Source organism: Oncorhynchus masou, chromosome 6, assembly GCF_036934945.1.
Source record: "Oncorhynchus masou masou isolate Uvic2021 chromosome 6, UVic_Omas_1.1, whole genome shotgun sequence".
Classification (NCBI taxonomy): Eukaryota; Metazoa; Chordata; class Actinopteri; order Salmoniformes; family Salmonidae; genus Oncorhynchus; species Oncorhynchus masou.
The window spans coordinates 11443524-11460056 of NC_088217.1; the positions used below are offsets into that span (position 1 = coordinate 11443524).

Here is a 16533-nt window from a genome sequence, read left to right on the forward strand (position 1 = left end):
CATCCATTTCCCTGTTGAAAGCTCCATCCATTTCCCTGTATAAAGCTCCATCCATTTCCCTGTAGAAAGCTCCATCCATATCCCTGTATAAAGCTCCATCCATTTCCCTGCTCCATCCATATCCCTGTATAAAGCTCCATCCATTTCCCTGTAGAAAGCTCCATCCATTTCCCTGTATAAAGCTCCATCCATTTCCCTGTAGAAAGCTCCATCCATTTCCCTGTATAAAGCTCCATCCATTTCCCTGTATAAAGCTCCATCCATTTCCCTGTATAAAGCTCCATCCATTTCCCTGTATAAAGCTCCATCCATTTCCCTGTTGAAAGCTCCATCCATTTCCCTGTATAAAGCTCCATCCATTTCCCTGTATAAAGCTCCATCCATTTCCCCATGTATAAAGCTCCATCCATTTCCCTGTATAAAGCTCCATCCATTTCCCTGTATAAAGCTCCATCCATTTCCCTGTTGAAAGCTCCATCCATTTCCCTGTATAAAGCTCCATCCATATCCCTGTAGAAAGCTCCATCCATTTCCCTGTATAAAGCTCTATCCATTTCCCTGTATAAAGCTCTATCCATTTCCCTGTATAAAGCTCCATCCATTTCCCTGTATAAAGCTCCATCCATTTCCCTGTTGAAAGCTCCATCCATTTCCCTGTATAAAGCTCTATCCATTTCCCTGTATAAAGCTCTATCCATTTCCCTGTATAAAGCTCCATCCATTTCCCTGTATAAAGCTCCATCCATTTCCCTGGATCTCCGGAGACAAAGTTTGTTTTCTCCAGGAGCAGTTTAGAGTCTGGAATTGTTTCCATTCATGTTGCGACAGTCAATGTTCACTCAGAGAAATCCGTCCAGGAACTGGGAATGGATCGTGAATGCTCAATTGCTGCTGTTAGACCCAGCCACTGAGTAGAGCTTGTTTGAAAGCTAATTTTAGCGTTGCCCAAAAAATAATAATTTTAGCGTGTCCCAAAAAATAATCCAACCTTTACTCAATTAAAGGAGGCAGTTACAACGCGTGTGCTTAAACTATGTTAACAAAGCAGCTGGTATAATTTTGGTACTAAGCACGCACACACACTTCAATGTAATTAAATAAAGGTGAAATAAAAATAAAATTGTGGATACCACAGTCCACAAGCTACTCTAGGTATAACAGTAACCCAAGATCCTCCCACATTTCAAAGGTATCAGTACGAGGCCTGTCTGTCCTCCTGCCACTACCAACCCCCAACACCTCTGTTCACACACACAGCTACTAATTAACCTTAATTAACACTTGCCTGGGATATGTGGTACCAAATGGGTTTGAACCAATGTGGGTCTCCTGCACACCAATGACCTTGTAGAGGTGACACCAGTGTTCTGGGATCAGGCAAGGTTACTGATGGAGAGCGAGAGCCTAGTTCACCGAACCCCCTCCGTTAAACACGCGCTACAATGTCACTCACTACTTTGAAGTGGATGATTAGACGCATCAGATAAATCCAATCACAGGAAGGTCAGACCTGTCGGTCCTGCAATCTATGCTACAGTACTACAGAGACGAGCTGTGTTTCACATAGCCAGTGGAGGGCAGATAGCTTAGCATCACAGAGTCTCGACCAGACACACACAGGTACTAATGACCCTTCATTAACGCTAGCATCCCAACCCACCAGGTAGGCGGTCCATTTCAAAGCCATAATAACAATTAGTAAATACAAACATCCACATAAAAAGTGGCAAATGCCAATACACAATAAGAATTATCATACAGAATTGCGTATATTTGTGTTTGGATCCCGGAAAGAACAGAAAACACAACAAAACCTCCTCAAGAAGACTGGTAAAAGTGAATAAGGACGACAATTGTATGGCACTCAGGAGACAATCATTTCACATTCAAAATCCACGGAGATATCATAAAAGCAATTTTGTGGGTGAACTTCAATTATGTAAAACCGCCGAAGTGAAAAATAGATTTACGTGATTAAATGCAGAAAACATTTGAAAATGTTCTTAATACAGAGTTTTAGAGAGTTTATCGGTTTTCTGTGTTCAAGAATTTAAATTGTGGAATCATTCCGACAAAGCAACATTATATAAAAACATTATTTCAACAAAACAATCATTACAATGACTGAACGAATGCTCTCTCTCTAACACTGATCTAATTTTAACTACAGTGCCAGCGCTAAAGTTTTGAACAGTCTGAAGTCTTATTTCAGTCTTGTAATGGGTGATTCATTGTTGTTCATGGGTATCATTTGATGTTATTCAGAGCATCTGTTATTGGTTGGTTATACTTCTTCTCCCTTCTCTTTGTGCAGATTAGTCATATTTCAGAGGAAGTCATATTTCAGAGGAAGTCATATTTCAGACGAAGTCATATTTCAGAGGAAGTCATATTTCAGAGGAAGTCATATTTCAGAGGAAGTCATATTTCAGAGGAATAGTCATATTTCAGAGGAAGTCATATTTCAGAGGAAGTCATATTTCAGAGGAATAGTCATATTTCAGAGGAAGTCATATTTCAGAGGAAGTCATATTTCAGAGTAATAGTCATATTTCAGAGTATTAGTCATATTTCAGAGTAATAGTCATATTTCAGAGTAATAGTCATATTTCAGAGGAAGTCATATTTCAGAGGAATAGTCATATTTCAGAGGAATAGTCATATTTCAGAGGAAGTCATATTTCAGAGTAATAGTCATATTTCAGAGGATTAGTCATATTTCAGAGTAATAGTCATATTTCAGAGGAAGTCATATTTCAGAGGAATAGTCATATTTCAGAGGATTAGTCATATTTCAGAGTAATAGTCATATTTCAGAGGAAGTCATATTTCAGAGGAATAGTCATATTTCAGAGGAATAGTCATATTTCAGAGGAAGTCATATTTCAGAGTAATAGTCATATTTCAGAGGATTAGTCATATTTCAGAGTAATAGTCATATTTCAGAGAATTACTCATATTTAAGAGTAAATCAAATCAAATCAAATTAATTTATATAGCCCTTCATACAGTTCTCTGCTGCCAATGACTGGAACGAACTACAAAAAGCACTGAAACTGGAAACACTTATCTCCCTCACTAGCTTTAAGCACCAACTGTCAGAGCAGCTCACAGATTACTGCAACTGTGCATAGCCCACCTATATTTTAGCCCAAACAACTACCTCTTTCCCTACTGTATTTAATTTATTTATTTATTTTGCTCCTTTGCACCCCATTATTTTTATTTCTTCTTTGCACATTCTTCCATTGCAAATCTATCATTCCAGTGTTTTACTTGCTATATTGTATTTACTTTGCCACCATGGCCTTTTTTTGCCTTTACCTCCCTTATCTCACCTCATTTGCTCACATCGTATATAGACTTGTTTATACTGTATTATGGACTGTATGTTTGTTTTACTCCATGTGTAACTCTGTGTCGTTGTATGTGTCAAACTGCTTTGCTTTATCTTGGCCAGGTCGCAATTGTAAATGAGAACTTGTGAAATAAATAAATAAATAAAATACATCAGCTGATATCTCAAAGTGCTATACAGAAACCCAGCCTAAAACACCAAACAGCAAGCAATGCAGGTGTAGAAGCACGGTGGCTAGGAAAAACTCCCTAGAAAGGCCAAAACCTTGGAAGAAACCTAGAGAGGAACCAGGCTATGAGGAGTGGCCAGTCCTCTTCTGGCTGTGCCGGGTGGAGATTAGAAACCTAGAGAGGAACCAGGCTATGAGGGGTGGCCAGTCCTCTTCTGGCTGTGCCGGGTGGAGATTAGAAACCTAGAGAGGAACCAGGCTATGAGGGGTGGCCAGTCCTCTTCTGGCTGTGCCGGGTGGAGAGGAACCAGGCTATGAAAGTCCTCTTCTGGCTGTGCCGGGTAGAGAGGAACCAGGCTATGAGGGGTGGCCAGTCCTCTTCTGGCTGTGCCGGGTGGAGAGGAACCAGGCTATGAGGGGTGGCCAGTCCTCTTCTGGCTGTGCCGGGTAGAGAGGAACCAGGCTATGAGGGGTGGCCAGTCCTCTTCTGGCTGTGCCGGGTGGAGAGGAACCAGGCTATGAGGGGTGGCCAGTCCTCTTCTGGCTGTGCCGGGTGGAGAGGAACCAGGCTATGAGGGGTGGCCAGTCCTCTTCTGGCTGTGCCGGGTGGAGAGGAACCAGGCTATGAGGAGTGGCCAGTCCTCTTCTGGCTGTGCCGGGTGGAGAGGAACCAGGCTATGAGGGGTGGCCAGTCCTCTTCTGGCTGTGCCGGGTGGAGAGGAACCAGGCTATGAGGGGTGGCCAGTCCTCTTCTGGCTGTGCCGGGTGGAGAGGAACCAGGCTATGAGGGGTGGCCAGTCCTCTTCTGGCTGTGCCGGGTGGAGAGGAACCAGGCTATGAGGGGTGGCCAGTCCTCTTCTGGCTGTGCCGGGTGGAGATTATAACAGAACATGGCCATAGTATGAGTCATATTAATAATGGTCCTATTTCAGAGTAAAAAGTCATATTTCAAGTAATAAAGTCATATTTCAGAGTAATAAAGTCATATTTCAATAATAGTCATATTTCAGAGTAATAAAGTCATATTTCAATAATAGTCATATTTCAGAGTAATAAGGTCATATTTCAAAGTAATAAAGTCATATTTCAGAGTAAAAAGTCATATTTCAGAGTAATAAAGTCATATTTCAGAGTAATCAGTTTGCACTACAGCAAATCAGAGGATTATGTCACATCATAGTTTAATCAAGTAATTACATATCATGTACAGTATATCATATATAGAACCTAATTCAAGTGTAGGAGTGTGCGTATACCACATAGGTTGCAAACAATGCAGCGAGTTGATAAATTCCTGTTGGTTCATTTACTGCAATTCTTAGAGATAACTTCAAAGTTCAGTTGTTATGAGCAGGGATGAAAATGAAGCTTGCCTGCTTGCTTCCATCACAATTACATGCACATGGCCAATTATGCAAATTAGGCGATGACGTCATCAGTCCTCAGTCCTCAACAATCGCAGAAGGATAAGTCAGACATGGTCAGGGACCAATTAAAAAGCCAAACAAAAAGCTTGGTTCTACAACTGTATACTTTTCAAGAAAATGCTACTTCAGCTTGATGTTATTTTCTATTAGCTATAGCAGTGTATTGGATCACTGCACTACTGCTGTGACAGTCGTGAAACCACACAGGACAGCCTACACTTCAAATTACTTTCGAATAACATTGCACATTTTCACTTTGTACATACAGTAATAGGATAAACAAACCCTAACAAACCACAGGCGTGGGATCATCAACTAGATTCAGCTGTAGGCCGTTTTTTTCTTGAGCAGATGGTCGGGAGGCCTGAACATAATTACAAATCATTTCTAGACCGCAAGATATACAAATATAACTTTTGGCTAATAATAATTTAAAACCTTTAAAATGTGTAAATAATCAGGTGTTTTTCTGTTATGCGTGGGAATACTTGAATAATAGTTTTCCCAAATTAAAATCACTTGGAGAAGATGTCCTTGCGCTATACAGTCCAACAAATTTTTATTTAAAAGAAAATTTGCTCAGAAAACTTGGGGGTCCAATTGAAACCACCACCCAGTTGTCCAAGTAACCACCGCCATAGGCCAAGTGACGGCCGAGAAAATGTAGACATGCTTTACAACTTTACATTGTGGTTCAAACATGAACATAGTTAAGATATGGCTCAACTGCTGCGCATACGGCCTCGCATCAATACCTTGTCATGGTTCATCTCCATAATTGCAAACCGCCTTCGTGCGCCGTACTGTATTCCTAATTGAATTGTACCCAGTGTCCAACCAAGCGTCTTATAGCAACACAGAGCTGCCAGGAGAGCACTTAAGACCCTGTGTTGTTGCTCAGCTAGAGTAGAGCTGGGACGATAACCCCAAACTACTGACACTGACAGCGCCCTCGTCTCACCAAAGCATTTTGCTTAGGTCAGTTACTTTCAGTGATTTTGCTACACAATGTTCCAGCAGATTCTTTTGGGGTTCTAAAACCATTTTTTTGCTCCGCAGTAGTAGCCTATGCATTATGTTAATTCCTGCTATGAAAGCGTCTGCCTGTCCCTGGTTGTCAGTAGGCTGCTGTGTGAGCGAGCCACTCTCCTTACTCCCTCTCCCCACTGTGAGCATGGAGAAGGGAGAGATGCATTCTGAAGAAGCACAAGTATTATAACCGTCGCTCAAAATGCTATTGCGGAACAAAGGCAGTTTTTTTAAAGCCGCTACTGTTGTTTATAGAGCTGTCCCCGACAAAGAAATATCTGGGTCGACCAATCAATTGGTCAAAATGTTAAAACGTGTGTTTTTCCATATAGACACACCCTATGTTTGAATAAAGTAAACTATATGTAGGCTACTGATTTAAGCACTGTGATTAAAAATTAAGATACAAATGACTAAAGAGTGAGCCAGAGAACAAATATAGCCTAACCAGAGGAGGAAAAGAAAACGACCCGACCCGACCCGACCCTCCGTCTCCTCCTGCTGCCCAGTGACCATCGCAGATTCTGACATTGTGCTCCTGAAGTTGCCGGTAATAGGCTACACCAAAGGTGGGCAACCTTTTCCATTTGGAGTGCAAAGTGACTTAGTTTACATTTCAGGCAAAGAAAAAATGACTTTGAGAAGCTTCACAGTGATGGTGAGTTAAGACAATCCAAAATAGTATCAGATCCCCAAATGGGCAAATGTATTAGTCTACATTTGCGCGCAGGCCAGGTAGCCTAAGCCTACTTCTATGTGTAATCAGGCCAGGTAGCCTAGGCCTACTTCTATGTGTAATCAGGCCAGGTAGCCTAGGCCTACTTCTATGTGTAATCGGGCCAGGTAGCCTAGGCTTACTTCTATGTGTAATCGGGCCAGGTAGCCTAGGCCTACTTCTATGTATAATCAGGCCAGGTAGCCTAGGCCTACTTCTATGTGTAATCGGGCCAGGTAGCCTAGGCCTACTTCTATGTATAATCAGGCCAGGTAGCCTAGGCCTACTTCTATGTGTAATCAGGCCAGGTAGCCTAGGCCTACTTCTATGTGTAATCAGGCCAGGTAGCCTAGGCCTACTTCTATGTGTAATCAGGCCAGGTAGCCTAGGCCTACTTCTATGTGTAATCGGGCCAGGTAGCCTACTTCTATGTGCCCAGGTAGCTTCTTCTATGTGTAATCAGGCCAGGTAGCCTAGGCCTACTTCTATGTGTAATCGGGCCAGGTAGCCTAGGCCTACTTCTATGTGTAATCGGGCCAGGTAGCCTAGGCCTACTTCTATGTGTAATCGGGCCAGGTAGCCTAGGCCTACTTCTATGTGTAATCGGGCCAGGTAGCCTAGGCCTACTTCTATGTGTAATCGGGCCAGGTAGCCTAGGCCTACTTCTATGTGTAATCAGGCCAGGTAGCCTAGGCCTACTTCTATGTGTAATCAGGCCAGGTAGCCTAGGCCTACTTCTATGTGTAATCAGGCCAGGTAGCCTAGGCCTACTTCTATGTGTAATCAGGCCAGGTAGCCTAGGCCTACTTCTATGTGTAATCAGGCCAGGTAGCCTAGGCCTACTTCTATGTATAATCAGGCCAGGTAGCCTAGGCCTACTTCTATGTGTAATCGGGCCAGGTAGCCTAGGCCTACTTCTATGTGTAATCGGGCCAGGTAGCCTAGGCTTACTTCTATGCGTAATCAGGTACACGTCTGTACTCAAGATTGACAGGAGTGCTCCAAACAAAACACAATGAATAAATTGACAAGTCGTAAACGGAATGAAATAAACAAAAACGTTCCATAGATAAACATTGGCAATAGAATGGACTTACTGAAGAGCTCAGTGACTTTCAACGTGGCCCCTTAGTTCCAGTGGAGGGAGATCTTAACACTACAGCATACAGAAATGGTTTGTCAAGATGGGTGTGGAAGAACTTGATTGGCATGCTCAGAGCCCTGACCTAAACCCCATCAAACACCTTTGGGATGAATTGGAACGTCGACTGCGAGCCAGGCCTAATCGACTAACATCAGCGCCCGACCTCACTAATGCTCTTGTTGCTGAATGGAAGCAAGTCCCTGCAGCAATGTTCCACCATCTAATGGAAAGCCTTCCCAGAAGAGTGGAGGCTGTTATTGCAGCAAAGGGGGGACCAACTCCATATTAATGCTGAATATTTCAGAATGAGATGTTCGACGAGCAGGTGTCCACATACTTTTGGTAGTGTAGTATATGTGTGGATTCTTTTTATATTGACTTGCCACTGATCTACTCTCCCTAAAGCAATCACAGCTCTCTCTGTAAGTGGGGAGGGAGGAAGTTAAATTGGATTACAAGCCACAAGCACTTTAATTTTCAGATGCCGCTAACGGTTAGGATAGCTAGAGGAATGAAGGAGAGAGCATCTGCATCGTCTCTCTCTCTCTCTCTCTTTCTGTCCACCTCAGGGGAGGGGGATGAGTAAATAGATATACAGTGTCTTCGGAAAGTATTCAGACCCTTGATTTCTTCCGCATTTTGTTACGTTACAACCTTATTCTAAAATTGATTAAATAAATACAAATCCTCAGAGATCTACACACACTACCCCATAATGACATCACAATACCCGAAAATGACATAATACCCCATAATGACATCACAATACCCCATAATGACAAACCAAAAACAGCAGGGACAGGGAAGATGGTTAAAATTGATGGGAAGATGGATGGAGCCAAATACAGGACCATTCTGGAAGAAAACCTGATGGAGTCTGCAAAAGACCTGAGACTGGGATGGAGATTTGTCTTCCAACAAGACAATGATCCAAAACATAAAGCAAAATCTACAATGGAATGGTTCAAAAATAAACATATCCAGGTTTTAGAATGGCCAAGTCAAAGTCCAGACCTGAATCCAATCGAGAATCTGTGGAAAGAACTGAAAACTGCTGTTCACAAATGCTCTCCATCCAACCTCACTGAGCTCGAGCTGTTTTGCAAGGAGGAATGTGAAAAAATCTCAGTCTCTCGATGTGCAAAACTGATAGAGACATACCCCAAGCGACTTACAGCTGTAATCGCAGCAAAAGGTGGCGCTACAAAGTATTAACTTAAGGGGGCTGAATAATTTTGCAAGCCCAATTGTTCAGTTTTTGATTTGTTAAAAAAGTTTGAAATATCTAATAAATGTCGTTCCACTTCATGATTATGTCCCACTTGTTGTTGATTCTTCACAAAAAAATACAGTTTTATATCTTTATGTTTGAAGCCTGAAATGTGGCAAAAGGTCGCAAAGTTCAAGGGGGCCGAATACTTACGCAAGGCACTGTATAAGGTTCCACAGTTGACAGTGCATGTCAGAGCAAACACCAAGCCATGAGGTTGAAGGAATTGTCCGTAGAGCTCCAAAACAGGATTTTGTCGAGGCACAGATCTGGGGAATGGTGTCAAAACATTTCTGCAACATTGAAGGTACCGAAGAACACAGTGGCCCCCATCATTATAAATGGAAGAAGTTTGCAACCACCAAAACTCTTCCTTCGAGCTGGCAACCCCGCCAAACTGAGAAATTGGGGGAGAAGGGCCTTGGTCAGGGAGGTGACCAAGAATCCGATGGTCACCTTGACAGAACCCTAGAAGTTCTGTGGAGATGTGAGAAACTTCCAGAAGGACAACCATCTCTGCAGCACTCCACCAATCAGGCCTCTATGGTTGTGGCCAGACGGAAGCCACTCCTCAGTAAAAGGCACATGACAGCCCGCTTGGAGTTTTCCAAAAGGCACCTAAAGACATTCAGACCATGAGAAACAATATTATCTCCTGATGAAACCAAGATTGAACAATTTGGCCTGAATACCAAGTGTCACGTCTGGAGGACACCTGGCACCATCGCTACAGTGATGGCAGCATCATGCTGTGGGGATGTCTTTCAGTGGCAGGTACTGGGAGACTAGTCAGAAAGATTAACGGAGCAAAGTACAGAGAGATCCTTGATGAAAACCTGTTCCAGAGAGCTCAGGACCTCAGACTGGGGTGAAGGTTCACCTTCCAACAGGACAATGACCCTAAGCACACAGCCAAGACAATGCAGGAGTGGCTTTAGGACAAGTCTCTGAATGCCCTTGAGTGGCCTAGCCAGAGCCCGGACTTGAACCCGGTCTGACATCTCTGGAGAGACCTGAACATAGCTGTGCAGCACCCCATCCAACCTGACAGAGCTTGAGTGGATCTGCAGCGAACAATGGGAGAAACTCCCAAAAAACAGATGTGCCAAGCTTGCAAGGTCTTACCCAACAATACTCGAGGCTGTAATCACTTCCAAAGGTGCTTTAACCAAGTACTGAGTAACGGGTCTGAATACTTATGTAAATGGAATATTTTTCTTTACTTAAATGCACTGTAAATTAAGCTTTAAAACTGCAAAGTCTTCACTCTGCCAAAATGTGCAGAAATGCAGGATATTAGCTTTAAAGCTACAACAAGAAATGTCTATAGCCCCATGATGAAATGTGCAGAAATGCAGGATATTAGCTTTAAAGCTACAACAAGAAATGTCTATAGCCCCATGATGAAATGTGCAGAAATGCAGGATATTAGCTTTAAAGCTACAACAAGAAATGTCTATAGCCCCATGATGAAATGTGAAGAAATGCAGGATATTAGCTTTAAAGCTACAACAAGAAATATCTATAGCCCCATGATGAAATGTGAAGAAATGCAGGATATTAGCTTTAAAGCTACAACAAGAAATGTCTATAGCCCCATGATGAAATGTGCAGAAATGAATATATCTACAACAAGAAATGTCTATAGCCCCATGATGAAATGTGAAGAAATGCAGGATATTAGCTTTAAAAGCTACAACAAGAAATATCCCCATGATGAAATGTGAAGAATTGCCTTTAAAGCTACAACAAGATGAAATGATGAAATGTGAAGAATTGCAGGATATTAGCTTTAAAGCTACAACAAGAAATATCTATAGCCCCATGATGAAATGTGAAGAAATGCAGGATATTAGCTTTAAAGCTACAACAAGAAATATCTATAGCCCCATGATGAAATGTGAAGAATTGCAGGGAAAACTGCTAAATGTTCTCTCCGATGCCAAGATGCGGGCCTTTAAAATGTTCCTGCAGGGACTTGGTTAATCCGGCCACGTATTGCCGAAGTCATATTAAAACTCTTTTTTAAAAAACGTTGTGTTCTGATTATGAGAGGGTCTGTTACGGTTTTTTCCGGTGAAAGAGAGGAGGACCCAAATGCAGCGTGGTTATCTTTATTTATCTTTAATGAAAGATTAAAAATGAACACTATACAAAAACAAGAACCGTGAAAAACCAAAACAGCCCTATCTGGTGCAACAGAGACAGGAACAATCACCCACGAAATACCCAAAGAATATGGCTGCCTAAATATGGTTCCCAATCAGAGACAAAGATAAACACCTGCCTCTGATTGAGAACCACTCTAGGCAACCATAGACTTTCCTAGACACCTAAACTGAACACAACCCCACAAATCTAATAAACCCCTAGACAAGACAAGACACATAAACCACCCATGTCACACCCTGGCCTGACCAAAATAATAAAGAAAACACAAAATACTAAGGCCAGGGTGTGAGAAAGTTTGAGAACCACTGGCCTAGACGACACCTGAATACATGCTATCAACCTGCTATGACAAAGAGCATAGACAAAACGTACGCAGTCATCAAAACCTTGAGTCATTTTTACAATCATATAGGCCTAATCACATTTGCATAGAATCAGGAAGCAAATTAGGTGAGAAATGATTTGTGTCAGCAAAAGAATAGTCGATGACCCGAGCAGCACATGCCAGCTTCTATTATGGAAGCAGCTCTTTCTCCCATTAAATCATCCTCTAATTAGATTCACTATCAACTGGATTGAGTCCAATTGTTCTACACTGTGAAGCCTGACTTAAGACTTCCTCTTTTTTGAGGAGAACATTGAGTATGCTTTTACTGTAGGTTCAGGATGTCGATGAATCTGTGTCCAGGAAACCAGCCCAAAGGGATTCTAGCCTTTTAATTTTTTTAATTTTACCTTTATTTAACCAGGCAAGTCAGTTAAGAACACATTCTTATTTTCAATGACGGCCTGGGAACAGTGGGTTAACTGCCTGTTCAGGGGCAGAACGACAGATTAGTACCTTGTCAGCTCGGGGGTTTGAACTCGCACCCTTCCGGTTACTAGTCCAACGCTCTAACCACTAGGCTACCCTGCCGCCCTTCCATGGAGGAGGAGGAGGAGGAGGAGGAGGAGGAGGAGGAGGAGGAGGAGGAGGAGGAGGAGGAGGAGGAGGAGGAGGAGGAGGAGGAGGAGGAGGAGGAGGAGGAGGAGGAGGAGGAGGAGGAGGAGGAGGAGGAGGAGGGTCACAGTTGTTAGTTGACTGGGTATTTGATAGACAAATATAGGAGCGACACAATTAACGTTTTGACACAGCTTTCCCACCAAACTGACAGTTTGTTTCTTCTCGTCTTCTAAAGAGACCCCCTCACACACACACTGACTCCCCCTCTCTCTCACACACACACACACACATTCCCCTCACACGCCCCCACTCAGACCTTAACAGAAGGACTTGATGCGTCCACAGCCAAACAGTCCAGGGAGTTCAGGGGGAAACTCAGAGGAAGGGAGGTGTAGCGAGCCTGTTTTATTCAGCACAACAACACTGTGGTCCCATTCCAAATGGCACCCTGTTTCCTATATAGTTCACTACTTTTGACCAAGGCCCATAGGGCTTCATTGGGCTCTGCACTATGTAGGGAATAGGGTGGCATTTGGTGAGTAGCCCGTTGTTTCACAAACACCACTAATTAAAGGTCTGGCAGTGAGGCTTATTTATCACACAGCTTACCAGACATTGGTTAATTACTGCTGCTTGTCATCCCTCCCTCTCTTTGAGGTTGATGTGACTTTCTACACTCTCTCATCCCTCTGTTCTCTGGGCTCTTTCTCCTCTCTCTCTCTCTCTCTCTCTGTGCTTGTCTCTCTTCTCTCTCTGCCTCCAGCTAATTTAGAAGGGCCACTGCTGCTGTTCTCCGCTTACCTTTCTTATTTTATACACAACCACTTGGTTTTCATGTTTGTGCAACAACGCTTGTTTTTCAGCAGGTGATGAACTGACTGACGGAACTGGGAGGAGCTCTGTAAAACTGATGCAGACAAGCAGGAGATGAGTTTTCTAAAGCAAAGAGGTTTCCTTCCTTGCTTAGGCCTCCCTTGAAGGATTGTATTATAGCTGAGATGTACAAACATCTGCGACAAAGCAATATAATACATTCAACATTTCTCCCAGGCTAGCAGTAATGTGAACATCGAGAGGTCACAGAGACAGAGAGAGATCACAGGGAGAGAGAGATCACAGGGAGAGAGAGAGATCACAGGGAGAGAGGTTGAGAGAGATCACAGCGAGAGAGAGAGATCACAGGGAGAGAGAGATCACAGGGAGAGAGAGAGATCACAGGGAGAGAGGGAGAGAGAGATCACAGCGCGCGAGAGAGAGATCACAGCGAGAGAGAGATCACAGCGAGAGAGAGATCACAGCGAGAGAGAGAGATAAAGAGAGAGAGAGACAGACAGACAGACAGACAGACAGTTCTGTATGAATATTGAGATAGCATGTGTAAAATCCTTACATGTAGTCTGCTACCACAGAGGAATGTGTTCTAACAGGGCCTTAAGCAAAACAGCTGTGTGGATCAATACGCTAAAATACACATGAAGTGATTGACATACAGATCCAGCCGTGTGGGACTACATCACTGCTATACAGATTATTGGTTAAAGCAGAGCCTGGCTCACATCACGCTTAGTAGCATAGAATGAGATTATTTCAGTATTTCTCCATCTGTATGTATCATGTCTAATCTGCACTGTATCATCCACACATGATACATAGAGTGGGTATCATATGATTTACAGAGCGTATATTTGGTCTAATAATGGCTTCATTCAATCATTATGCTCTCAATGTTTACAAATCATGTAATACTTACCTATAACCAGTTTATTCATGTATTATTTATGAAATGTATCATAAAGAGTATAACCCTGTCTTTCCTCAAACCCTGAGTTGCTGACGTGCGACGTGAGCCATATCTGGGTTAGAAGTACAACAGGCTTTAAAATGTTTTTAAAGCCTGTCTCCACCATGTTGTTTGTGCACAGTAGCACGATAGTACCAGGCAGGTTAAGTTGATCAAAATGGAACTAGTGTGCTCACTTCCAGATAACTTGACATTTCTACAAAGAAGCGTACATTAGTTCCATTACATGACCCTAAATATCAGTAGGGTTTCAACAGAAATCACTATGAAAACCGAATGGACATTACTAACTTGACAACTTTATAACTGTCTTTGCCTTACACTCTCTTGTGGGGGAAAAGACTGAGGCTCGTGTAAAACCTGAATATGTTTTGGATAAACATGAGAAGATCATGAACGGACAGTAAGCGGCAGATAGACACAGCTAATGTTGCACAATGTGTGTGCCCAGTAAACACCGGACAGACATCCATGTCTCAAACCATGTTATGTCACAATATGAAAGCAGATGGGGAAAACTGCAGCTGCACAAGCTCTGGTGGGCGGGTGGAGCTGTATGCTAATGGGATGAAAAGTTACCGGGAATTAGTCTACTGCCCTTACTATGGTAGAAACTCCTGATGCAAATGATTGTACCTATGCAATCCCATGTAGACAAACAGTCACACACAAATAAACAAAAAACACATCCCCACAAACCTTCCATTGAGTAGTGAAAGGAGCTCCCCTGCATGGTACAGATCGTTGCGCGTCACCCTGCCGAAGCGAAAAGAGTTCAGGTTGCAGAAGGTGACAGCGGGGAATATCATCAGCGGGGTCACAATCTCGTCCAGCTTGGTAACGTGAGGGTACTGGAAGTAGAACTGAACCCGGTCCACACACACCAACACCAGGAACCCCAGAGATGCCAGGAAGAACAAGATCCACAGGCACCGCTTGATGCACATCCGTTCGTAGGTGAACAGGTGCGAGATGCCGTGCAGTGTGGACCTGCTGGCGAAAACTTCGATAGGCACCGGTGGCTTGAAGGAGTCCACCATCTCTTCTGATTCCGCGTTGAGATCCATGACGAGGCTATATGGTATCAGTGTGAAGGGGAAGAATGGGAAAGTACTAGCAGCGAAGGGGACGCTATTAACACTCGAGAAGGAAGGAGGTTACCAACTGTGAGTATGTGAGTTCACGCCCTTCTACACATGGATTTATATGTTCCTCATCCAGGCCGTAAGGAAATGTTGCGTCACTGAATCCCCCCCAAAATAACACCATCTATCTAGGCTACCAGTACATTCTTCGGATTATTTGACAAGAAACTCTACTATTTCGTGCACAATTTCCCTTCAAGCGGTTAATGTAATAACTCAAACATATGTCCAATATAGTCCCATATTTACGCGCATAGATAGATGCCCATATACTTCAGGAGCGATTCCCGCAACACAAGTTGGTGTCTCTTGCAGGCATGCAAAAGAAAAACTCACAGCAACACCACAGCAAGAACTGAATGTATTGGTGTCAAGAGATGGTTCAGGAGATGGTTCAGGATATGGTTCAGGAGCGGTTCAACCATATGCAAATGGAATAAAACAAACGCTGTTTCTCGGGAGACGCTGCTAGTGATATGCCCATATAACACGCTGCGTTCCTTCCCGCCGGCTCCCACTTGTACAAACCTCAAAAAAACATTGCCAATGAAGCCTGCTCTGGCCGTTTTAGTACAGAGCATGCAGTTGTATCCTGTCTAATAGCGGGAACTCTACGAGAGACTGTCTTGTTACATTCCCGGTGAGAAAACAGTGAGCGGACGCTTCGGTCAGACATCAACCGCATACACGCTGCCTTGCATCCTCTCTCAGGAACAGCACCTACTACAACAATGCAATCATCATAAACTCCCCTTTTAAGAGGAAACACGATTTAGGATGAAAAAAGGTCTGAATTAAATCATGCGTAGACTAATAATCAGCTAAATGTGTAAATCCAATTCCAACACATTAGGGAGTGAAACGCAGAGGGAACCTCGGAAGCTGTCGACCGAAAACAGCGTTTCCCTGATCGATTAACTTGGATGTCCGAATAGGAGGAGAGCAATGGATAGGATGGCACGTGTTTTACATCGGGTGACGAAGTCGGTTGGAAAATACAGACATTTAAGACCCGCACGAGTCTCGGACTGATTCTTGCCTGTCATTAAAAACCACGGCAGCTTGTATCAAATTCACCTAAATGTGTGTGTGTGTTGTTTGTAAGCAACATTCATCAGCGGTAGAAAACAGGGACAGTGTCGCTGAGGCAAGAAGGTAGTGATGGTTCGAACGAACGGTTCATTTTGAACAGTTCTTTTTGGTGAACCTTCGGCAAACGAATCGCATCGGTGAAAGAGCCGTTCATTTGGCCCCCTGATTTGCAGACTGCTGCTACTATTTATTTTCAGCTCAAAACAACGTTTTTCTGCAGATAAGTTACACAATAATTATCTAAAGAGGGTGAATCCTCACTGCAGAA

At 43.2% G+C, this 16533-nt stretch overlaps 1 protein-coding gene across 1 annotated transcript in view; it reads right to left on the reverse strand.

Moving 5' to 3' along the window:
- The window catches only part of LOC135541351 (acid-sensing ion channel 1B), a 376245-nt gene extending 360168 nt beyond the window's left edge, over positions 1-16077 (reverse strand). Inside the window, exon 1 of the mRNA XM_064967528.1 lies at positions 14728-16077. Within this exon, the coding sequence (XP_064823600.1) occupies positions 14728-15095 (368 nt within the window). The 5' untranslated portion in view covers positions 15096-16077. The remainder of the gene's footprint in view (positions 1-14727) is intronic.
- Between the last annotated feature and the right edge of the window lie 456 nt (positions 16078-16533).